This window comes from Psittacula echo (assembly GCF_963264785.1).
Source record: "Psittacula echo genome assembly, chromosome: 5".
NCBI lineage: Eukaryota > Metazoa > Chordata > Aves > Psittaciformes > Psittacidae > Psittacula > Psittacula echo.
The window spans coordinates 50,394,425-50,420,860 of record NC_137739.1 but is presented as its reverse complement, the minus strand read 5'-3'; the positions used below and the strand labels follow the sequence as shown (position 1 = coordinate 50,420,860).

At 40.2% G+C, this 26,436-nt stretch overlaps 1 protein-coding gene across 2 annotated transcripts in view; it reads right to left on the bottom strand.

Moving 5' to 3' along the window:
* PRORP (protein only RNase P catalytic subunit) overlaps positions 1–26,423 on the bottom strand; it is a 56,763-nt gene extending 30,340 nt beyond the window's left edge. Inside the window, exons 1-6 of one of the 2 annotated variants that reach the window (XM_080619999.1) lie at positions 26,320–26,423; positions 24,412–25,804; positions 23,154–23,201; positions 19,601–19,733; positions 3,389–3,496; positions 708–1,163 (exon numbers count right to left, since the gene is read on the bottom strand). In XM_080619999.1, coding sequence (XP_080476125.1) covers positions 1,038–1,163; positions 3,389–3,496; positions 19,601–19,733; positions 23,154–23,201; positions 24,412–25,409 — 1,413 coding nt within the window. In that variant the 5' untranslated portion in view covers positions 25,410–25,804; positions 26,320–26,423 and the 3' untranslated portion in view covers positions 708–1,037. Of the gene's footprint in view, positions 1–707; positions 1,164–3,388; positions 3,497–19,600; positions 19,734–23,153; positions 23,202–24,411; positions 25,805–26,319 lie in introns of those variants that run through there. The other variant, XM_080619998.1, reaches the window with a different exon arrangement.
* Positions 26,424–26,436: the final 13 nt, after the last annotated feature.

Here is a 26,436-nt window from a genome sequence, read left to right as displayed (position 1 = left end):
TGCCTTGACCACACAACCCAGCCCCTCTCCAAGATGGCTAAGGAATGCCTAAATGGAATTACAAACGTTAGGATGTTTGAGAATCATAGAATAGTTAGGGTTGGAAAGGACCTTAAGATCATCTAGTTCCAAGCCCCCTGCCATGGGCAGGGACACCCCTCACTAAACCACACCACCCAAGAAACAGGAAGGAATATTTCATCAATTTTTTCTTGTTTTAATCATATGACTGAGAGTTAAGATACAGTTGGTCTTCAGCAAAACAGTTACAGTTCTTAAAGCTAAATCACAAAGTGGAACAGTACTTTTTGTTAAATTTAAGTGAAGACGAGAATGCATTTAAATTACCACATTACTGCCACATAATCTTAGGCCTTCTCCTGTGTTTAACAATGCCCCTTATTTTGCTGTTGACTCTAAATCATATAAGGGACACAATCAAAAAAAGCCCTACCAATTTGCAAATCGTAATGCTTACAGAGTGTTATAAATGGAAAACAGTCTCATTCTTTTTACTCTTTCAACCATTGCTGCATATTAACTATACACTGGAACAGAAAAGTATAAAACAATATCCTGACTGGGTCCGACAGCTGCAGTAATGAAGCCTTGGAAAGAGCACAGACTGAATCCCACTTGGAGACTTAATTTCGCTTTTAGACAAGTAAAACATGGCTTGAGCAGCTTTTAACACACGTTCCTGGAAATCCTGATCCTTTATTATCTCTCAAGTCAAACAGAAGAGGTCACTAAAGAGTCACAGCGTGCCCCCCTTCAAAATGGGGCAGTCATGTCCTAGCCGCCAAGTTTGACTGCAGCAGTCTTCACTTTTGGCTTTTTCCATCTGTTGTGCTCTGTCGCCAGATTCTCTTGCATTTATTTTCCCTCTCCATCCTCTCAGCTCTGCACTGTTTCCCTAGGTACCTTGAAGAGTTTTCTTAAAGGCTGTGAATGTCCCAGACCTGCCACTCCACATTTTCCATTCAGCTGCCTCTGGCGTGAGGACAGCAGTCTCCAAAGAGGATGTTTTGTGGCAGTCAGCCCCCAAAGGACATACTACAGCATTCAGCAAGGTCAACAGTGGCATATAGGAGATTACTCGGCAGCAACACCAGTAACCAAGGCAACACATACAGAGATTCCTGTGGCCTTTCCTCCCTCATCTGGAAGAAAAGTTTAGAGACAGAAGAAAGGACTGCTCTGCTTTGTGGGTTTAGGTTTTTTTTTCCTTTCTGTTTTTACAGTCTTGAAAAAAAGAGCAAGAAAACACAAATGCATGCTTCTTGTCAAAAGTATCCAAAATAACAACAAAGACACAGTTCTTTGCTGACATGTTACAACACAGGAGTTCAGCCATGAAGAAATAAACCCAGATTCGCTACCATCCAGCAAGATCTTATGTCTAAACAATGTTTCCAGTTGGAAAAAACTGTTAACTCCATAGTTAACAGTGTAATTGTGTATCAAAACTTTTGTTATGAAAATAATTAAAAAGTTATTTCAAGTAATAGAAAGGCTCCATACAGGAAAAAATCTTTAGTAGTTCATGTGTCTAGAAGAGTATTACTTTTGGGCAGTGAAGGAACTCATTTGTTGCTCAGAGTGCAAATACACATTTCCCATGCCAAAAAAGGTACTATCAGCCAGTGAATATCTACAGGTATAAGGCAGCAGTAATGAGCATGTCCAACCTATCCCAAGTAATGACTTCACACTCTTAAAGACAGAATCCAGATACCTGGAGCAGCAAAAGATCCACTGGCAGAAACTCCAATAATTAACGTATTTTGTGCATGACAAAATGCAGTAATAATTAACAGCAACACAGCTCATAAAACAAGTAAACTTTAGCTAAGAGAATCTTATTCTGGAGGTAAGATGAGGTGAGGCTAAGTTCCTGTTCTGTTGTGCAGGAAGGAAAGGCAGATTTTCCTAAAAGACCTCTTCATCTGTAAATACCTGGTATTCAAGAGAGATCTGACCTGTATCTGTATGGAACAATCTAAATGGAAAGTTGATGTCTCCATACAGTCCTTCTGGAGCTCCCTGGCACCATGGATGCGAGAGTCCTTCCAATATAGCATAAACTAAGGAGGAACTCAAAGGCAGATTATGCTGCTCAGCATACTGATACCTCCTAGTAAGATTTCTGATCAGAAATCAGCAGTAATTATCTGTCAAAACCAGGCTGTCTCTTTGTTTCACCGCATACAGCTTTTACAGACCATTCACGATCATGTTCAGAGTCTCACACTGGAACGGGCATGCACTGAGGAAGGACATTCATTTCTCCTCCCCCTCTTTGGCGGCATAGATCTATCTTTCTAGATCTTAAAACACTGTGCCACTACATGCTGCCTGGGATTTGTCTCAGATAATCAACACTTCCTCCCTGATCCCATCCAAACAACTTGTAAACTTCCTTTTCTATTTTCATAGTAAGGAAAGTACCCTCTTCATGAGCCATATCTCATGAAACTTCTCTGCCTCTCTCAAACAAACATCTTTCAGCAAGTTTATCTAACCTCCCTAGCTCAGCTGCTTTTATCTACATATATGAAAGCACATCCTGCTTAAGATCAGTTTTAAAGTAAAAAAACTTATTTCTTGCAATGTACTAAATTACTTCCTTTGTTATCAAGTTCATTTATAACTTAGTTTGAATTTCAAGAGCATGAAAATTTAAATTCTGGCTTTGGAATGTGAGCAGCTACTTTGTTGCTCCTAATTTAAAGTCAACATTTGATTGACAAAAAGTCCCCCATCCTTAAGCCACTTCTTAGTGAAATGCCAATATGGAGTACCAAGAATTCTCAAATATAGGTACTGGTAGAAAAGCAGGATTATTCTTCTACAAATCACCGAGCAGAAAGAACTGAAGCCAGCCTGAGCTGCCCTTCTAAGCACAGAACTCCAGTGCTTAAGGCAATAGGAAGTGAAATAAGTTTAAACTTGTACAGGATGTGGTTTGAACTCAGAAAGGTGTTATTTTAAGAACTCTTACCAGCATAACTATATAAGACTAAATTTTCTATATGGTAGATTAAGTCTATTCCCTAAAATCCTTATTACTACGAAAACATACATAGAGCGTATGTCCTACTAACACTGTTACCAATACCTCAGCTCTAACTATGAGCACTGGATGAATGACGAAATTTAGGTATGATTTTTTTATGGCTAACACAGTCAAATATGAAAGAAAAACCATCTTCCCACTGATCATTTTTAATTCATGAAATCCAGATAACTTTGAACTTCATTGTAACACGTGCTACAAAATTGCCTGACCAGTTCCTCAAGAGGATAAGTAATAATGAGGCACTCACTGGTTTACAATACAATCAGCATACACAAAACTCTTGATGAATATTTAACCAGCACTTACATTTTCACACTGCATCTTTCTGGTGTTTATGTGGGAAACATTGAGTCCATCAATAACGATATCAAATGGAAGTCGATTTTCCACAAATTTTTGAAAGGCTTCAAATTCCTGAAACAAACAAACAAACAAACACATACAGGGGAAGACTATGTTAACAGAAAGGGACTTCATTCATTTTGTAGTAAAAAAATAGAAACAAAGCCTAAATCTCTCACTTTCCCTTTGCTGGTTACACCTCACATCTTTACTTGCATATTTGGTAAATCATAGAATCATAGAATAGTTAGGGTTGGAAAGGACCTTGAGATCATCTAGTTCCAACCCCTCTGCCATGGGCAGGGACACCCCACACTAAACCATGTCACCCAAGGCCTCATCCAACCTGGCCTTGAACACCGCCAAGGATGGAGCATTCACAACCTCCCTGGGCAACCCATTCCAGTGCCTCACCACCCTCACAGTGAACAACTTCCTCCTTATATCCAATCTAAACTTCCCCTGTTAAAGTTTGAACCCGTTACCCCTTGTCCTGTCACTACAGTCCCTGATGAAGAGTCCATCCCCAGCATCCTTGTAGGCCCCCTTCAGATACTGGAAGGCTGCTATGAGGTCTCCACGCAGCCTTCTCTTCTCCAGGCTCAACAGCCCCAACTTTCTCAGCCTGTCTTCATACGGGAGGTGCTCCAGTCCCCTGATCATCCTCGTGGCCCTCCTCTGGACTTGTTCCAACAGTTCCATGTCCTTTTTATGTTGAGGACACCAGAACTGCACACAGTGCTCCAAGTGAGGTCTCACGAGAGCAGAGTAGAGGGGCAGGATCACCTCCTTCGACCTGCTGGTCACGCTCCTCCTGATGCAGCCCAGGATACGGTTGGCTTTCTGGGCTGCGAGCGCACACTGAAGCCGGCTCATGGTCATTTTTTCATCGACCAACACCCCCAAGTCCTTCTCTGCAGGGCTGCTCTGAATCTCTTCTCTGCCCAACCTGGAGCTGTGCCTGGGATTGCTCCGACCCAGCTGTAGGACCTTGCACTTGGCATGGTTAAACTTCATAAGGTTGGCATCAGCCCATCTCACAAACGTGTCGATGTCCCTCTGGATGGCATCCCTTCCCTCTGGCGTATCAACCGAACCACACAGCTTGGTGTCATCGGCAAACTTGCTGAGGGCTCACTCAATCCCACTGCCCATGTCACCGACAAAGATGTTGAACAAGACCGGTCCCAACACCGATCCCTGAGGGACACCACTCATTACCGGTCTCCAGCCGGACATCGAGCCATTGACCACAACTCTTTGCGTGCGGCCATCCAGCCAGTTCTTTATCCACTGAGTGGTCCACCCATCAAATTGATGCCTCTCCAATTTAGAGACAAGGATGTCGTGTGGGACAGTGTCAAAGGCTTTGCACAAGTCCAGGTAGATGACGTCAACTTCTCTGCCGCTGTCCATCAGTTTTGTAGCCCCATCATAGAAGGCCACCAAATTGGTCAGGCAGGATTTCCCCTTAGTGAAGCCATGCTGGCTGTCACCAACCACCTCCTTGTTTTTCATGTGCCTTAGCATGTCTTCCAGGAGAATCTGCTCCAAGAGTTTGCCAGGCACAGAGGTGAGACTGACTGGTCTGTAATTCCCTGGGTCATCCATTTTCCCCTTCTTGAAAACGGGGGTTATATTTCCCTTTTTCCAGTCATCAACCACATACACACAAAAATGTTTAAAAGCCGTGTTACAGTAGATACTTCCAATATCATTTTAAAATACATTACAACTAAGACCCAAAAGTTTACAGTAATCCAGATTTTCAGAATTATAATCCAAACTGTACACTTTTATAAAGATACATGCTATAGTTATTGTTACATAACAGCTGCAAAACAAAGCAACTTTACAAACCAGTAGTGTGACGCTATTACTCTTAACATTTCCAAGTGTAAAATAAGCATCATACTTAGTTTCTCCGTGAGAATTCTGAGATCTCTGAATGCCATCCAATATTTACATAAACCTACATTTAGAAACACAGTGTTCCATTTGTGAGGAATATACAGCTTTAAGGCTAGCAAAACAATGGACCTTCTTACGAGGTCAGAAACATAATGCAGTGATTCAGCAAACCAACAGCATCCATCTAGTCCTTCCAATGGAAGGAAAACCACAATTGCTTAGGCTTGAGACCCCCACAAGAGGAGTACAGAATACAAAGTTTTAATGAAATCTTCAGGAATTTCTCTCTTGATTTTTGAGGAAAGATTTAGTGTTTTTAACAGATCCTTGCGTAAGGTTTCTACTTCCTGCTTCTGACTGGTTTTAATAGGCCTAGGAACCCTAAGCCATCCTGGTAGGCAGTGACCTGATTTCATAAATGACCTTTTTACTAACAAGAAAGACTTATTTATTGGTAACAGAGATCTCACAGCCCCAGGCTATAAATGAATTTTTATAGGAACTCAAAACAATTGCAATTTCATGCCTTCTGCTCTAAATTCAAGAAGCACTCTTCTAATCCTGTTTTCTCTCATGTAGCCATATGGCAACATGTAAGTCTAAATAAAAAACATCCCCTCAGCATCCAAACAAAATATTTAACTCTTCCTCAGAGAAAGGAATGAAAGAAAGAATTTATTTGTCCAGAAAATACATTGCTGTCAGGCAGTAACAAATGATCACTGACTTCAAATTTAGTCAGAACGCTTAAGGCAAATTATACCAGGAAAAGGGTTACTTGTATTAAAAGCACAAACCACCAAGTAAGATAAGGATGTCTCACTCAGATGTTAAAATTCCAGGCATAATTTCCAAGTGAACAGAGGCGTACTGGTCAAAAGCACACTGATGAGAACACAGACAACACAGGGCTAAGCCTAGCACCAACAGAATCAACTGCCTTTTATGTTATCTTTCATTTCTTCATGGCTTAAATGTTATTGCTGAGAAAGTATAAAAAGCTGGGCAAGAAAATTATCATCTCAAACAAAAAGAAATTGTTCGTACTTGTGAAGTGTTTCATCTTACCCCCCAGACCCAATCTTAATGTATTTTATATAGATGAATATTCTTATTGCCACCTGACAGGGACACCAAGACACAGAACGTCACTAGCAAAGGCAGTGGCAAGGAGGGGGAGTATAAACAAATGCAAACCCAAATAACAAGGATTCCTGACTTCAGACTTGTGCCATGCAGTAGACTTCCCCATGGCTCAAAATCAGAATACTGGGTGGCTATCTGAAACATGGGAAAGATAAAAGGATGGAAAATACATACAGACTGAATGAAGGTAAAGTAAGAGAGCTTTGATACAAAGATGAGTGAAGACAGAATCACAGAATCCCGAGGGTTGGAAGGGACCTCAGAAGATCATCTAGTCCAACCCCCCTGCAAGAGCAGGGTAACCTAAAGTACATCACACAGGAACTGGTCCAGCCGGGCCTTGAATATCTCCAACGTAGAAGATTCCACAACCCCCCTGTAGAACCAGGTGAAAAACACACAGTAAACACTCCAATAGAGCATTGTTTTCCTAATGTCAACAAATGCCAGTATTATTTGAAGTAACATAGTTACAGTCAAGTAGCCATTTTTATAAAGTATGGTGTACATGTAATCTTGTTTTTAAGGGCTTGGTTCAATACAAAACAAACACTTTGTGGAGAACTGTTAAAAATGGTATTTTATTTCAAGTAACAATAGTTCTAAAGCAGTTCCTGAAGGGGTGAGTTTTCCCTGATGGGGAGAGTGGAGTGCTTTGTTGAGGGAACACTACACTACGAGTTGGGAGAGCAGCAGAGGAGCTTGGTGGGACAGTACTCCCCTCTGCCTACTCTGCTTGGCTCCCTCTCTCCCAGCAGGGCAGATGGAGCAGTAGCTGCCAGGAGGGTCCTGCTGAGAGGCACTAGGATAGACTCAGCACCTCTGAGAAGCCAGCTCCTGGTTCTCTGGGGTCTACTTCTGGAGGTGGGGAGATGCTGCAGCTTTTTCAGCATGGTAACCTTAGCCATCCCACCTTTCCCTGCCATCTCCTCCTGTCCATGTCTCCTATTCCATTCTCAACAGGTGCCTGGCAGCGTGTTCCTGCCAGCTTCCTAGATCTGCTCAATTGTTTTGCCTCGTTACCAGTAAACTGTGCAATACACAGGGAGAGGTGGTTTGCTGGCACAGGAAATGCTTATCCACACAGGGAAATGAGGAGTTAACAGCAGAGTAAGTGCAGAAGACAAATAGCCAAGTTTAATTTATGTCACCAAATACAGAAGACTCCAGTGAAAAGCCTTAGATGGACCAAAAATCCCCAAGGATCAGTTCATTTACTCTTCACTATCCGTATTTTCCACATATATATCAACACACAAGAGTGCTCCTTTCCAGAAAAAAACAAAACAAAACATGAAGAATGACAGAGAAGATCCAGGCTGCTCCCCGAGAGACAATTTTCAATTGGCCATTATTTCCCATCCTCTCTAGATACAGTGAAGGAAAAGGGCAAAGCCTGGGAACAAGCAGCAGGCTACATCATCCAGATGCAGCAGAAAAGGTGATTCAAACACACACTGTAAGAGTGTATTTTAACTGCTGAGACAGAGTTAATTTATCCCATAGCAGCCCTCACAGTGCTGTGCTTTGTATTGGTAGCTAGAAAGGTGGTAGCTGCCTCTCCAACATTCCCGCCTCACCAGCAGGCTGGGGGTGGGCAAGATCTTGGAGGGGACGTAGCCAGGACAGCTGACCCAGACTGACCAAAGGGATATTCCATACCATGGCACCCGCTGAGCTATGAAAGCTAAGAGAAAGGGGGTGGGGGGCATTCGTTATTACGATGTTTGTCTTCCAGAACAATCACTACACATACTTGAACCCCTGCTTCCTGGGAAGTGGCCGGACATCCCCTGCTGATGGGAAGTAGAGAATAGATCTTCTGCGCTCCTTTGCTTCCACACACAAGCCTTTACTTTTGCTTCATTAAACTGCCTTTATCTTGACAAGTTTTTCAACTTCTCTTTTAATCTCTCTCCCTTCCCCCCCCAGTCCCCTGTCTTGCTGAGGAGGGGACTGATAGAGGCTTGGTGGGCAATTGGCATCCAGCCAGGGTCAACCCACCACAAAGAGAGAAAGTAAACAATGCGAAGGATGCTTATCACTCAAAGATCAGGATTTGTCTGGATTTTATGCAGATCTTACAGCCACAGTAATAAAGAGTTGATTCACCCACAATTCTCTAAAGATATTTCCTTCACTAACCAACTGTAAGATGTTTATAAGCAGTAAATGAAGTAGAGCACTGATGCAGCTAGGGTATAGCTGATCAAGAGAAACCAGACACAGTAATTGTAAATGCAGTACAACAGTAACATGAAGGTTGTCCTTCTTTCGGCAAAAAGAAGTGAGCTATTTATACAGGCTTCCCCTTCCAAATGGACAATGCAACACATCACCTACATACACCCCTGCATATCTACATGGAAATGTCCTGTGAAACATGACAAGGGGCTCTTCTGATGAATCCCTTCAACATGCCAACAAGCAGTAAAACATTTCTGTCTAACAGAGCAAACCTTACACTGATTTCTAACCTGATCTGACTGGGTACATGTCACAAAGTTTCTGAGGAAAAGTCCATTCTCCCAGCCTCGGAAATGCTACTCAAATTTGCTTCAACAGAGTTCACAACTGAAGGGCCAAACCATAAAAAACACATGCATCATTGCTTATTGACATGATCCTCTTAATGCTCGGGAGCCACAGGAAAGTGTTGCAATGCATCAAGGCTGTTACCTCAGGAACATGCCTCCCTGCAGCAGGAATATGTGCAATGCAGCAGGGTGCTCATGGGAGGCTCCGGCGATGTCCGGTTTCATACCATGTACAGAAGAAAAGGGAATTTTAAAAAACCCCCACTTGATTTCATTCATTGCTTAGCTGGGAAAATAGGGGAATGCCAACTATGCAACCGTTAGAAATGATTTACCACACCTTCTGCTAAGAAAACTTATCTTGACAAATCAATTTGGAACTAAGAGTGAACCACAACAAACCTACGATGGAATTTATCTTGATGCGAAGAATTAAAGACATTTAAACCAACTTTTTGTTTAACCACTAGCATGAGAGTGGCTCAAGTCCACTCACATCTCAGCAAAAGCCCAAAACAGTCTCACATTTCTTTGGTATTCCACACCAGCTGGATGACTCCTGCTATTTCACCATTTTACATTGGTACATACTGGTGCTGCCACAGAAAGAGGTGTTTCTATCCTCTCCTTTCTCTCAGCCATTCATTACTAGCCTTGTCCCCTTCTCTACCTACACATATGTATTTGTTGGCACATGGATAAAGATTGAAATGGGTGAACTGAGCCAATATAACAGTCTATAGCATGCAACAGTTCTTCCATTCAGGTCAAAGCACAGAGGTCTGTTCTGGTAAGAAAATACAGCCAGGACATGGAATAAGACTAAGCCCCGTGAGACTATGGGGATCACTTTTTAGCATAGCCAGGCTAACCTATGGGAACTGACTGGATTGTGAAACTACAACATTTTATGAAATTTATCTCTCAACTGTGGGGGTATTGCAGCAAAACAAGAGATAGAGGTTGGTTTTAAAAAACAGAAGTATAGGAATTATTGTTTGAGAAGGAAAGGAAGGAGAGGGAGAAGAAGAAAGGAAATAAGATTGGCTTTGCCATTTTAAAAAAATTAACTGAAAAATTCAAAAAAGCGTGACCTCAGACTTCAAAAGTCTGGCTTACAGAGCCAGTAATATTGTCTGTGTGACAGCAGTAGTAATAAATTTGAAAATAGGACTTTTCTGTAGGAGTATTAATAGTATTTCAACTTCTGTAATACCTTTATAAACAGAAATGTGTTTTTCTTCCAATACCAGTGCACACACACATGCTACAAGCCTCAAAAGCACAACAAAAATGAGGAGTGGAATTCATTATTAGTATTCACAGATTTACTATGTTAAATATGGTTAACATAGAAATAAACATTACAATGAAGACAAAACAAAGAAAACATAGCTAAACAAGCATGTACTTTGATAAGAGCAATGAGAGTAATTCAAATGAGTATTCTGAAATAATTTTAATGTCTGTAACGGATGTAAGGATATGACATGTTTCAGATCACAGAAAAGTTAGGTCACTTGAGCACTTTTCTCCTCAAGTCTGAATACAAAATATGTTGGCAACTAGAAATAAAAATCATGGTATTGCTCAAATTCTTCAAGAATCCAAAACATCTACTGATCTACATGCCAAAACCCAAAGCAATATAACATACAAAGGAGATACATGAGGAAATCCATAGAGGACTTTTAAATACAAGAAAAGCCATTATGTTCATACCAACACATGGTATTTGAAAAAGAAAAAAAAAGGGGGGGGGGGGGAAAAACCCCATAATAAACCTTATTAAAATCTCTGCAGAAAAGGTTGCTTGTCACTTTTTCTAAACAATAACGTTTATGCTCACTCATCAGGAATGGTGGAAACACTGAAGTCAAACTAAGTGCAAAACTACAGTATTCAACATATATTGTTTCCACAAGCATTCACAATGGTTTAAGCTTTGTACAACAGAAAAAGCAGTGTTTCCCCTCTCCATATTAAATAACAATATATCCAAGTGCAAGGAAAGAGCAAATTCTAATTAACAGAATATTATACTGCTCTTAAGTACTGTGTAACTCTACCCTCATTATCCAATGGTATTTTTCAATACTGTAAGAGCAGCTTTTAGAGAAGTGAAAACATTCACTTTTCAACAGCTGTATAAAATACAAAGTGAGGGGGGTTGCCTTGTTTTCAGCACTGTTTCTTGGTATAAGAAGAAAAACAGGAATGAGCATTAGAGTGTGAGAAATAAAATTCAGCTGTCAAACTGAAATCCAGCCAATTTTTTTTTTTCAGGCGCCTTGTTGGAGTACTTTTAAATCTGTTTGTTGCTATGCCTGAAGGGTTTGAATACTTCCCTCAGTTTCAAAGCCTGGAAATCCCCTTCGAACCCTTATATGCAGGAAGGCTTTTCTCAGTATTGTGTATGGTAACACTATGTACTCTGGATTGCATACTGTTTGTTTGCCCTCTGTTACATGCTTTTAGAGCTAACAAATACTCCAGGAGTCACAAACCCCTGTGGCTGCAGCCTTCAGAGACACTGTCACAAACAGGAAGGTACTCACAGGCACACTGACATGGCTGAGACGTGCTCTGTGTTGCCTGCAGACAGTGCTGGAGCAGGACTTGCTCTTGCCTGCCTGCATCAGATGGCAGAGGGTCAGTCACAAGGCCAGTGCAAAACCTGGCCTCCAGCAATTCAGGCAATGCACTTCTGAAATGTCCTTCCTAAGCACACTTAACATGGAGGAACAAGAAGTTTCTGCTGCTGTCCTTAGGGGAAAAATACCCTTATCTTTGCAAGGCTGCCATCATAAGTACAAGAGTATAGAAATGCACCATGCCAAGCTTTCTTTTAAAACAAACAAACAAAAAAAACCTTGCAAAGGCAGAAATATTCTGAATTCACAGTGTTTTCAAAATTAAAACACCACTGTGCTTGCGGCCAAGAAAGCCAACCATGTGCTGGGCTGCATCCAAAGGAGCACGGCCAGCAGGTTAAGGGAAGTGATTCTCCCCCTCTACTCTACTCTTGTAAGACCCCACCTGTAGTACTGAATCCAGCTCTGAGGCCCCCAACACAAGAGGAATGTGGACCTGTTGAAAAGGGTCCAGAGACCCATAAGGATGATCAGAGGGCTGGAACACCTTTCCTATGAAGACAGGCTGAGAGAGCTGGGGTTGTTCAGCCTGTAGAAAAGAAGGCTCTAGGGAGACCTTGTAGAAGACTTCCAGTACCTAAAGGGGGCCTACAAGAAATCTGGAGAGAGACTTTTTACAAGGACATGTAGTGATAGGACAAGAGGGGATCACTTTAAACTGAAAGAGGGTAGAGTTAGATTAGGGAGAAATTCTCTACTGTGAGGGTGGTGAGGCACTGGCACAGGTTGTCCAGAGAAGTTGTGGATGACCCATCCTTGGCAGTGTTCAAGGCCAGATGGGACAGGACTTTGAGCAACCTGATCTAGTGTGAGGCATCCCTGCCCATGGCAGGGGGGGGTTGGAACTAGATGATCTTTAAGGTCCCTTCCAAACTAAACCATTCTATGATTCTATTCTGAAAACTTTTTGTCTCAGGGCAAGCAATCTAACAGGATGCCAAACCAGGAAAAGATTGACTTGAACGCTTAAACACAATGTAACAGGCATTATAGAAAGACAGGGGAATAATATAAAAGCAATGCATGATAAACTTCATAGAAATGACACCATTTGAAGTTAAGTTAGCCAGACGAGCACTTAATTACAGATAGTCCATAATATTAATGTAGAAAAATGCTATCAGGAAGTCAGATATACCTCCATGCTGCTTACTCTGCTATGCTGGTACAAATATTTGAGGTGAACCTGAACAAGGAACTGATCTAGCTGAAAAAACACCCATAAGAACACAAAACATTGTATTGCCATCTAGGTTTGCACCCTGCTTTCCACTTGTTTCCTGCCACACTTGCAGAAGCAAGAGGAGGCAGGAACAAAGAGCTGGCTAGTTACACTAGTTTCAAAATCACACTGCTATCAAATGCTTATGCTAATATTTGCAATCTCAAGTAACTGTTCTGGGGAGCCAAACTGCACCACATGTTGTAACCTTATTTTAATTTCTAGAAACAATCCAGAAAAATAAACCCATGCACCTAGCAAAGTACACTGCAATATGGCTGAACTTATCACTAAAAATTGCACAAGCCCTCTGGAATAATATGATCTGTCAGAGTTTAATGTGCACAGCTTTTGCAAATGAGTACCTAAAAATTCTTTCCTTGTGTCATCAAAAAGCAGATAAATAGAACCAGATGGCATTAATTAGATTAAAAAAAGCATCAACCCTGACACAAGACTTCATTAACAAGCTACTAAAACACTGAACTAAATATAGCATTAAAAAAGGACAGAAAAGAAAAAAACAAATGGTCATGCTAAAAAATTAGCAGCGTCTTTCAAAGTTCTGTACTAATTCCCATATATATGAAGTATTTTACAGATATTTAGGAAAGGAGATGTCACAGAAGCCAAGCCACTCATGAACAGCCTATTAAATTTAGCATTAGAAACATGAAACAATGCATAATATAGGAAAAAAGTGCACTTATTTTTACAGATTTCTGAAGAAACTTAAAAACTTAAATGCTCTCACAGTGTAATGAAAACATCTGCTGAAATTGCTTATGTTCCAAAACAAATCAAATCAAATCCTAAGAAATAAAGCATTAACTAGATAACATAAAATTGTTATTAACTTGTTAAGCTATTCTAATTATCATATAGTATAATGAAGCCTTGTATTAGACAATTCCACATAGGCCTGTGCAGCATCAGGAGAATCTGTCTTTGACCACAGCTGGAGACCAGCTCCCCAGCTTAGAAGGACCTTTGGCAACAGACCAAAGATGGTCCTTTACCATTTGGTAATGCTCAAGTTCCACAAGATAACATTTCAAAGTGTCTTAAATCAACATTTGCTCACACTAATTTTACTTTAGAAGTATTATCACATAACTTAGCAATATCTGGAGACACTGAACACTTAACCGAAGGATGGTAGTGTATGAAGTCTGCATTATGTAAACATGTCTCAAGATTCTACTTAGTGGAATGCATGAGCTGCAAGTATGGGACTGGGTGTGCAAGAGGTTCTTGATAAATTAATCTCAAAAATCAGCTATTCAGATAACTCAGATTAGTTTAATTCTTTAGTTAAAAGTTACTGTTCTGACTTCAAGGTTATTGCCCTGTGTGCCCCTGTGATCGGTTAATGAAGAGGAAAAAAGAAATACTTTATCAAGGTATGCCACTCCTAAACCTTCACAAAATTCGTCAGGTTTTCCTATTTCTCTCAATTTCTTTTTACATTCTAGTTAATGTAAGGAAGATACAGATCTGATAAAAGAAACCCTGCATCAGCAATCCATGTTTGTATTTTCCTAGCAAGATCTTCAGGTGATATACAGTGGAAACAAGCTAAGGTTAGCAACTGCACTTCAACCAAGCAACTGGCGTTCAAAAATAAAAAAAAGACTAGAACCAGATTTTTCTTACTTGCTTGCACTGACTGGAATATGACAAATTTATCACGTTAAGAATTTCCAAATACAGATTTGACAAAGTAGTAGTTTAAAAAGACTGCGGAGGACAATGAAACAGGTTTAGACAGTGTATTGGCAGAAAAGAACATTCTTGTGTTGCATGGTGGCCTGATTTTGATGGCAGAGGAGACCAAGTGACCTGAACGAAATCCCAACTCATTCTTTGCTATGTGAATTGAGAAAAGGAGGACTGTGGACCACCCCAGCAGATCTGACCCATCCCCAAGAAAGATTCTCCAACACTGAGGTAACTGAGGGAAAGAAATATGCGCTGAATTTATAATGTTTTCATCTAGATCTATTTCTTGCTGTTAAGGACACAGCTATGTCTTTTATCCTCCTGCCAAATGACTGTGCTTCTGTTTGCTTCCAATATCGGGAGCCTCTGGGGTAAGGGAATATGCAAGAGAAACCTTAGAAAAATTACAACTGCCTTTGTCTCTCACCACTCATTTCCCATTTGGTCTCCTCTCTTCCCCTCCTTTCTCTTCCTCAGAGTTCCTTCTCCACTAATAAATCATATCACAAGAAAGGCGTAATATCCACCCTGAACTAAATGGAGACAAGAGGACAGAAAGTAAGCAGGATGAAAGTTGCAGCTTGGCCTGCAGTGCTCTCAGCCTCTGAGCACTCTGCTACTGCAATTGTCTCAACACCAGCCATAACCCATTACCTGTCTTCATTCTGTGCTTACTAGACCTACAAGACTGAATACTGGATCAGGCTCTGAGGCTAGTGTTCTCTCTTGCCCTCAAACTAACTTCAGTTGTAGGCAAACTAAAACTGAAACAAACCCACAGCTCACTCTGATCCCCACTCAGACCAGCTCTCCTCTATCCTTGTGAATATTACAAGATGTAGCAGCAAACCTGGCTCTAAAGGCAATGCAGGATTCTGCCCTATCGAATACCAAACCTCTCCTGACTAAGTCCAGTGGCTCATACTAACAGAAAACTGGGCAGTGGGGAGGGGGGAAAAGCAGCAGCTGTTCAACCCTATCTGCAAATGCTGTCTCATCTTCGCAGGTTTCCCTAGACTCTTATGACTGCACATCTTCATGATCCAGGATCCTTCAGGCTGGATATCAATGCACTGAATTGCAATACTAACCCTACCCTTATCTCCTTACCTACAAGCTAATGACCATATCTTTCCCATAACTAAAAATCAGCAACAAGGCAGCAATAGACTTGGTCATAAATCTTCTATTCTGCAAAACCTGAGGAACTAATGTGCTCCTGCCCAAAATGGCTCCGATCCCAGGGCAAGGGGCTTTGCAGCATTCAGCAACATGCCAAATTTTTGCACTCCTACTCTGGAGGACAAACACTTATCCAAGGAATCTGATCCCTTTACTGCAGTGTGGCACACACGTGGGAGGTAAGGGGGCACATAAACCCACAGGAGAAATTCCACCTTGCCTTCCCCTTCCTTCCATGCTTCCTCCCCTCAGAAAGTTGTTTCCTGGCAGTGACGAGGAGGAGCTAACATATATGGCAATAGAAGGAGAGGAGGTAAACTGCACACACAGCCTGGGCTGTGGCACACACTGTGCACACAGTATCGGCTGTTTGCTGGGAAGGTGTTTTCTGGCCCTACCTTCTCAGGAGACTCCCCAGGCCTAACTGAATTAACTAGCCTTCTTTTTCTCCCTGAGCAAAGCGGCTATGACATCCAGGTGCAAGATTGACAGCCGTCATCACCCAGGCATCTCAGGGTAGCTCACCTTGGAAACTGTTCAAGTGCAGGCAATTTAGCTGACTGACCACAAGTTGAGTCAACAAGGCAGGTAGAAGAATAATAAGTTCACACTAGAAGCTGGGAGTGAAGGCTCTGCCATATGAAGTTAGGGCAGACTGTGTCAGACATGGTCTTAAGATTTCATAGTACATAGGGGTTTTGGAAGTAATAAACTAATCCATTCTGAACAGGACCAATATATACCACACAGGGCTTTGGGGCAAATCATGGAGCTAAGAAATATGCACATGTGGAAGGAGAACCAAAGCATTAGAGAAAAGGCATCTATCTAAAAGTAAGAGAGCTTCTTTCAAGGCTCCTTGGAAATAGCACAACCTCATTCAGTTGCAAAGTAACACTGACATGAATGGGTCACTTTCTCTTCGTCCTCCAGTCTCTTATATTCTAGAAGAATATGTAAAACCCCCTTACACATTTAGTCCAGATCTAATGTAGGGATTTTACATGCCCACAAACCCATCTCTTCCTGCTTTCTTGACAGCACATACACATCCCCCACATTTCCTTCCCCCTGCACAGCAGTCCTTTCAGGTTTATCATGGGTATGAGGTAGTCATAACAGGAATGAAATTACTGTGGGTATTTGAGAGAAACACCTGGGAGCAGCTGTGACATGAAAGTCATCACAGTAAAAGTTGATTCTGCTTCCCAGTATACCAATTCTATCATCTCAGGCTCAGTGGCATAGCTCCCAATTAAATGCAGTCAGAGTAAACAGGCACCTAACTGAAAATATCATATAGACACTGGTACAAAAGGCGACAGTCTTACAATTGTTCTCTTTCTACAGCAGCCTGCAAGGTGGCAGCTCGCACATCATCGTATGACATCCTAATAGGCCTTTCAGTAGCTGTGCATAAAGATCTGAATTTTTAATGGGTAACAGGTATTTCTTTATAATTTAGGCAAGCCATCTTTCCAATGTATTTGTAAATTGTGTTCACTACCATTCCGATGTACAAATCTAAGTTGTTTGATTTTCCTTCCTAATTAGAAAAAACGATTAGGTTGTTCTGTTTTTTTTAAAATCACAGCACAACAGACTACTTTTGGAAGGTCCCCAACAAACCTAATCTTTCTTCTTGATTTCCTACTGATTGCATTTATTCTTAAGTGAGAGAAATAAAATCAAATAAACCCAGAATCAGAAAGATGCCAATGCATTACATATTCCATTTTAAACAGTGGAATAAAATTTTTACAGCTCAAACAACTCAAACTGTTTCCCTGAGTAATAATTTCATTACAAGGAACACTAAATAAAACTAGTTAGGAGAAAAGAAGGAATAGAAAGCTAAAAACTTTTCTATTTGAATTGCGGCTACTACAAAAAGTAAGTGACTGGAAAATGGAAAACCCCCTCTCAGACGTACTTGCTTACATCCTATTTTCAGCCTTTTCACCTAGTTTCCCCTCTGGAAAACCCTGGCTACAGGAGAAGTCACACTGGCTGGCATACCTAAAGTGGGCAGCATATTTTCATCACCACACATCTGCTTTCACAGCACAAAGGCAACTAAAAAGTCCCAAATTTATTTCTGGAAACCTCTGACACATCACAACACTGTTTTGCCTCTACCCACACATCCATCCTCAAAATTCACTGAGGGAGCAGACTTGAAGCTGTACAGCTGAGTTCACCTCCATTCAGCTGCCGGGTGACTGCATGCTGATACAGAACTAGCAAGTGGGTGGCTCCAGAGTGGTAAATGACAGGATTTCAGCCATCACATGGACTAACAAAATCTACTGACATCAAAACTTAACAGTGTATTGAGTCTTTCTTTTATTAGATTGCATTCATTTGATCTATCAGATTCTCAAACAGGGGGAACATAATTTCCACTACTGCGCAGCAGGACATGAATATCCTGATAGCCAGAGCTCCCTTTCTAAATCTCCTGCCTTCAACAGGTATTGCTAATCTAACCCTGTGTACCTGACAGATTTGAAACTTTCAAGCCAGTGGTCTCCACAGGAACAGAAATGAAACTTTGCAGATTAAGACAGTTAACTGGTTAAGGAAGTAAAAGTTTTGTTGTTGTTCCTTTCTTTAATAAACCAACTATAATTTTCACAAAGGCATTTAGAGAACAGGTATTGTTGCACAGTGTGCAATAAAACACACCCTTTGGTTTATTTTTTAATATTATGGAACACCAGTATCCATTAAATACTTAAAATTATTGCTGTATTTTTAAGGGTAATTTTACTCCCTTGTACAGTTCACAGCTAGATCAGCTAAAAGTCCTGAACTGAGAAGAAAACCTGTGTGGAAAATAGATGTCTGAACAATAGGCTGCATGTGCAAGCACCCCACACTGTTTCACGTTTCTGTAACTGTTATACAATGTCTGTGCCTGCAGAAAGCCTGAAGAATTAAACCTGGTGTCCTCTTCCTTATTTCCAGAAGCCATGCAGAACTGAGGTGCCAGCTGCAGCAAAATGACATCAATACTTAAAGAGGTAAAGCAAAACCACGCTGAGATGTGGCGTGTGCTCCATCTAGCGGAGCTCAGCTTCATTCCATATTTCTCGGGCTGAATCACTAATCCCCACGCAAAAAGAATTAGAACTGCAATATATTATAGTGTCTGGGAATTATGCCCTCTCATATGTTTACAATGACCTTTGAGAAGCTTCATACTCCTGATGTATACTGTAATTATAAATATGAAATTGTGTATTTAAAATTATGCGCCAGTGGGTTTGTTAGCGGTTGTGAAACTTGACTGAAGTGATAATTTGTTCATTATTGTTTCTCGCAAACAGCTTCCCAATTGAAAAATCAAATATTCAGCACATGAACGTAAGCTTCAGGTATGATACTGAAGTTCAGAAACATTAGGACTCCTACTTTTTTGCAAACTCCAAGTACTAGATGTTTATTTTTTGTTCTTGTTACTGGGGTTTATTCTGTATTTAAAATTTAGCTTTTGAAGGATTAAAAGATCTCTATACCTTTTACAGTTTTTAATGTAAGAGAAAAAATTAAATTTTAATTGTTTCAGTATCCATTAACAGCTGACTGAAAATGTAAGAGTGAAGACAATACGAATGAGGTCAAGATTTAGATCCATTTTATAAACATAACTGAAAAAGATACATGGATACTTCAGTATCTAATGGCTTATTAATGTTTAAAGCAAAAAAAAAACCAAACAACAGGTTTCAAAGTACTTGAACATTAATTGTATATAACCGCCCCTACCCAATGAACCTGACAGTGTGCAAACACCTACCTGTGGGCTTGTTTTTCTGAAAGTGTCAGTTCCATGTATCACATCCCTTATGATTTTTTCTCTGAGATTATTATACTCCTCTTCAGTGAGACTGCTGTCCTCCAACTGACGGTTGCAAACTGGGCACTGTCCACTGTAATAGTAGTGAGCCAAACAAAAGGATAAAGACTTTTAAAGAAGAAATACCTTAAGTTTTACTAACTTACTGAGTGTCTGTGTATGAGGATAATTCTTTACAAGAACTCCACAACAGTACAATCATCAGAAAATTATTGTACTCTTTCTCACATGCATCCAAAACCTACTAAAGTCACTAGAAATCTTCTTATGTGATTAGTTGGACCAGTCTAATGACAAATGGATATATACACATATACATAGGCCTCACGGGTACACTTCCTGACTTGCACCTCTGACTGAGAGTTAAACCTAGAAATTTTTCCAAGCTTAATTTTTTAATAACTACATGAAAAGGAAAAGAAATGGCCAGATAGGTCATTGACATACACTAAGGAAACTCATAGTCAGTCATGTCTGTTCTCAAGCACTTCTGCCAAGAATATTACATGTGAGATCCAGCCTACATCTTCATCACCAGACTGGACACTCCCGCCACAGTACCAACAATATAAAGAGAATCTAATAGCTTCTCCAACAGGCAGTAAAACAACATTCAGTCTGAACGGGCCTTTGGCTCTTCCTGGCTGACAAACAATGACATTTTTACCACTTGCCCCCACTTAAAGCTTCTCTTATGCAGGACACGTTGATGTTTCACGTTTTTCCTTTCTATCGTGCTCTGTTCAGAAGCTTATATTCATCCAATGGGGAGTAGTCCGAACTGAAGGAGTAACCATTTTTTCTCTAAATCCATCCAAATATCATATTTTCACAAGCACAATTTTGAAAAAAAAAAGCTTAAATCCTACTATTCAGTTCTAAGTTTTAGAACAAATTATTTTCCCCTTGCTGTCTCCAGAGAGATAGCCTAGAGATGCTGATGCTAAGTCATGTAATTTTCTAAACCCATGGCAATCAGAAATGTTAAATTCTCACAACAACTGATGTCTAGTACACATTAACGCACACACCATAAGACAAGACTGCGCTAATTCCAATGTTGACAGAGCACTTACTGAATCAAAAACTCTTACATATTGAATCCCAACAAGGGATGGTCACTGCTGCAGTTGATGAAGCCACTGTGGCCACTGCAGGCTTAGCCTACATATTAATATAAGCAATGAGACTTTTATGTCTCATTGTTTATATTATGAGGCTGATCATATAGATGTAAAGTTACCATAATACATCTAATTGCATTAAGGAACTCCACAGTTTGGCAACAGAGAAGAAAGGCCTAACAGACTGCTATAAGACTATTTCAAAATTATTAAGACTAAATTTCAGGTCCTGTCTGATAGTTAATTTGGATTCTTCTGCAACTACCACTTTCAGATTACTTAAAAAAAACCAAACCTTCCCATACCCCAACAAATCATCCCTCCTCAACCACCCACCAACAACCAAAGCTCCTGAAGAAAGTTTCTTCTTGTGAATTCTCAATGTGGATTCACAAAGGGAGCAGAGGCGAAACAGGCACAGGAAACACTCAACATCTTGCAAGACTGGATCCTTTGTCTAACTGCTGCTTTTCCACAACTGTAGCTTTAAAATTACTTGCAGTTTCTGTAACTTCTCATTGATCATTTTATGATTGCATGCCAAGAAATTCCCATACAGGCAGCTTTTGCCTCTGTAGGATAAATAGCTGTCCTTACAGCTAATTGACCATTTAACTACTTTTTTGAGGGTCTACTTTTTTGACATAGATTTGAAGTATCACAACACCTACATATCAAGCATAAAGTCTGACATGCTACAGTAATTTGAATGCAGATTCAAAAAACTTGAGATGCAGCTTTCTATAGCTGACCTTGGAAATGTAAAGCTTCTGTAAGTCTTAAAGAAAAATGGTCAGCAATCAAGGTTTGTCTGCAGGGAGTTCAAGCTTCTGACTGTCACAGGTCAAAGAAACTAAGAGCTCAGTGACAGAGGAAGATGATGTCCTTAATGTAAGCATCTTAGCTGTAACTACCAGCATTTATACAAAATCAGAATAACCTATGAATAAGCCTATTAAATTGTCAAACTCAATTTAGGAAAAAACAGTTCTTCTGGATTTCTTAACTCAAGACTCATGTTTTAAAACATCAGCTATGCTGGCTGAAGAGATGAGTCTAGTAACAATCACATGAGTTTCAGAGATACCTTAAGGGCTTCAACCTTTATGATTAGGCCCAAAATAAACCCCAACAAAACCAACAAACTTTTTTTTTTTTCTTTCTTAAAGCCTAAGGATCTTTTCTGTCAGCAGCCATTTAACTTAAACACAACAAAATTCTGATATTTTTTTTCTTTTCTGGAAACTATTTTGATTTTATTCAAATACTTATCCAAGTAGACTACTTAAAACTTGTTTATTTTAAAGCAAAAAGTGTTCATACACTTAACACAAAATAACTACCACATTGCACCTTGTCACCACTTTGTTCACAGATTCTTAATCCATGATAAAATACGAGGTGATGTAAGTTAGTTTAACTCTCAAAGCCTAGCAGAGTTTACAGACAGTAAGATTATCTCTTAACCAAGATAATTAACTTTAGAATTTTAAATGTCTAAAGGCTGAAAAAGGTTGCCTAAAATGTGGTGACTTATCGTAATACAGTATAGTAACACACACTCTACATAATAATAATAATAATCCATTTTACAGTGAACAACCCCTACTCTTAGGACAGTAAGTTATGCTGTTCAAAAGCAGCACACTGCATCTGCTTTTACTTCAGAGTATGCAATGCAATATATCTTTATAAACAACCATAAAAAAAATCATAATCCATTGGAAGCATTCTTATAATTAATACATTTATAGCTGCCCAATTGCCACAGAAACACAGAACTAGGTTTCAAACAGAATAAACATTTAAAATAGGAATATACTGTCATTAACAAAACTGCTGTAATAGAAATGAATATCCAAGTTATCCCTGTGAAAACCTAAAATCATTCTGTCTTCATTGAAAATCAGGTGGAAAGGGAGAACCCTTCCATTAACTGCAGTGTGTGAATAGTATCAGCTTTCAAGACATCCATTTACACATCAAAGCTGCTCTGTTGAATATTGTGTTAAACAACGGATATTAAAAAGCCAACCAAAAAAATCTTTAATTCCTAAACAGTAGACAAATAAGCCACCCAGTAAAATGGCAGCTCTTATTTTTGTCTGTGTTTTTCTGTCTTATCTCTGCTTAGCATAACTCCTTTCCAAATGTGCATGTTGGGTCTTGTTTAATGCACAAAAATGAACTGGAAACTGGAGTTTGGGAATCCTATGTACACACAAAGGTTCATATTCCCAACGATTAAAATATTTTTTTATATAAGGAAAGATACTTCTTATACTTACAAAAAAAAAAAAAAAAAAAAAAGAGTTCAAGATAGAATAATCAAGACAGTATCTCACTTTTAAACAGAATGTTGCATTTACCTTTCTTTAATGTTGGTGAGATGTCCTCTCCAGTTCCTTTCTGGTATACTAACATATACAGAGGGAAAGATAAATAAAATAATTAGATTCTTTTCTAACAGTACCTGAATTACAGATAAAGAATAATTCTATTTTGGTCAACATTTAGAAATAAAAGACCAATCGATCATCTATTCTGTAAAGAAATCATAGAAAGATTCATATATAATTGAGCAACAGCCGAAAATATTATATAAAGAACCAACATTTAATAACATGCACAGAACTAACACCAACCTCCCCAGTCCATGTCGTTCCCAAGTTTGTCTAACTTTCTAACTTCAGCTTGCAGGACTGGTTTGCCACTATATACAGGCAATATATAGCTTTTCAATGTACTCATTGCCCATGCAGTCTCCTTGTCAAGGCCTTTTTATTATACTGAGTTTCCTGTGCATGTAGCACACACCTACAGGTAAGTTCTTCTCTACTCATTGCAATTGAGGCCTACTCTATCTGCTCACTAGCTATTCCTAGGAATGAAAATAGCTAGGAGCCAGTAGTATAAACCATTCTACAGGTTGCATTCTATATGCATTCTATATGCATTCCACAGGCATATTTCCCATCCAGGAAGACTAACTTGTAAAATGGCTCTGTAGCTCACATAAACCAAAGCCAAGAGTTAAAAAAATGCATAGCATAACTAGTTGTCATTTGTGGAGTCTGACCATCACTACTTATGAAAAGAAACTGCATGGTCTGCTAAATATTGTGCTAAAACAAAGCACCTCCTATTAAGATTATTCCTCTTCTATTATTCTATACAAAGTTAACATTTAAACTTCACTTAATCTTAAGTTAAATTTGCTGCCTCTTTCCTTTAAAGAAAGAAACTATCTAATTTTCAAATAACTTACTACTTCTACATTCCAATAGATTATAGGAAAACTCCTCTTAGGTGTCAGTATTCCTTATGTACCAGCCCCAGAAAGACACTGTGGACAGCCATGACCCATCACAGTTTCCTACTTTCCATACCAAGGAATAACATTTAATGGGTAAAATCTTTGGAGAAAAAGTGAAATCAATAAGAATTTTACATTTTTATACTAATTTAGGAACAAAAATAAAAAACAAAAATAAAATGCATCTTTTCATGACAATGTATGTGTCATGGAGAAGCAATAACCAAAATGAGATGTTGAGGGATCTATTAGAGTTGATCTGTATAATTTGAAACCCATCCTCATCAGCTTGCTGTTGAAATATTATTTACCTTTCAAACCATAGCTTTATACTCCGCATAAATGTTTTGTGAGGGTATAACTGGTTCTCTCTCAAATATAAAAGGACACCAAACAGCTCTTTTTGTAACTCAGCACCTTTCATACCCCTGCTGAAGTCAAAAAAGGCTTGCAGGACATCCAAAGTTGGGACCAAATCCTTAGCCAGCATTTCACGGTAAAGTTCAAATGCGAGGTTCATTTCTTGGTGACGGCTGGCTGCTTTGATACAGGATTCATAGTGTATTCGTGAGGGAATCATAATCTTCTTTACTTCTTCCAAAATAGTCAACGCCATCCTCCATTGATCTGAATTACTCAGTCCCCTGATAATAAGGCTGTAAGCCCCATTTTCAAGTATCTTAAACCTGCCTTTCATTATATCATACACATCTAGAATTTCTGAAGTCTGCCTCTGCTGGACACACAATACCAGATACTTGACCAATAATTTATATTCAATGTCACCATTACTCTTTGCCACATGGGTCAGCAAGGACTTAGCCACATCAATGGGCCTGTTGCATTTGACCATACTGTTAAGCATCACTTCTTCAAATACTTCAGGTGACTGAAAGCTTTCCCTCAGTCTGATCCATTCCTCAGCCTGCAAAGGTTTTTCTGGAGGCTGTACATTGGTAAACTGACGCTTTAACAAAGCATGACTCCGTAACTGTTTCTTTGGAGCTCTCACAGAAGAAGAAGAGTGGAGTTTCCCTTCAGATATTTCTTTGGCCTCCTTATCCCATGCTTTTTCTTCATAATCAGTTTCAGACATTTTCTTGGAAGGAACAACATCAGTTCCTTTGGGATTCACTGGTAATGCAGCACTGGAAGATGTCATAAAACTGAAACAGTTAAACTTCTCCCTACTGGGGATGCTGAAGGAGACAGCAAACAATTGTGGACACCCTGAAACAGGCGAGAACATACGGCATTTCCATAGCAAAGCCTGAAAACCATGCAGGCTGGTTTGAGAAAACAGTGCCATCACAATAAAAAATTCTCTCACTATTAGCTCACTGTACCTAATGAAGTTATAAAACAGAAAATGCAATTTGCACAGGGATGTCCACTATAAAAGCCCAAGGACTATCCCACTGTATAAGCCTCAGGTTCAAAATGCTTGTTCTTGGAGTCCCTTCTGCCTGTTATGAAAACAAAAAATGGTAAAGTCTTTTTGCACAAAAATCAGACTGTGAGAACATTCATCCAAAATCAGGGCATTTTTCTTCTAGACAAGATGTTTTGCAAGTTTGCAGCTTATCATTTCTGTTTGTTGGTTACAGCAAAGCTGAGTACACAGGCAGGCAACTCTGATGCAGCTAGGCAAAAAGCACAGGTCTTTTTCTTCCTGACTTTATCCACTTCGAGTCATAAGGTTTCCTAAAAACAACATGGCAACATTAGAATGCGTCCTGTGCTTTCCTGTCATGTTTACATTTGCATGCTACCAAACACAAAGGTCAAGGTACCCTTACAACTTCAGGGGAGGAACCCCAATCCTGATTCCTCAGGCAGTCCCAGCACGGGCCCAGCTAGCTTGGCTCCCTCACACCTTTCAACCTGCGACAGACATCGGTTGAACTGCTTTCCCCAACTGCAGATCCTTGGTTACACCACCAGCAGTAATTACGGCGGAACCCCACGTAAGTGTCAGGCTATAAAAACAAATGCCGGAGATTCGCCGGCAACCGGGCAGGCGGCCCCCGCGGCTCATGAAGAGGCCCCATACGTCCCTCCCTCGGTGCCGCGTGCGGCCCGTATACTACAACTCCCAGCGAGCACAGCGGCGAGACAAGACCCGCACAGCCTCCCCCCTCCCCACTCTACCCCGCCAGAGTGTAAAGAAGAGCGATTTCGGCGCGGGCTGCGCCCTTACTCCCCCAGGACTAGCCTACCTCGGTCGGTGCGCGGCGGCCATGGGCCCCTCGGCGCGACGAGGTGTCGGCAGAGGGGCGCTTACTGCAGAGATGGCCACACGATGCACGGCGCTCTCACTTCCCGCCGGCCCGGAA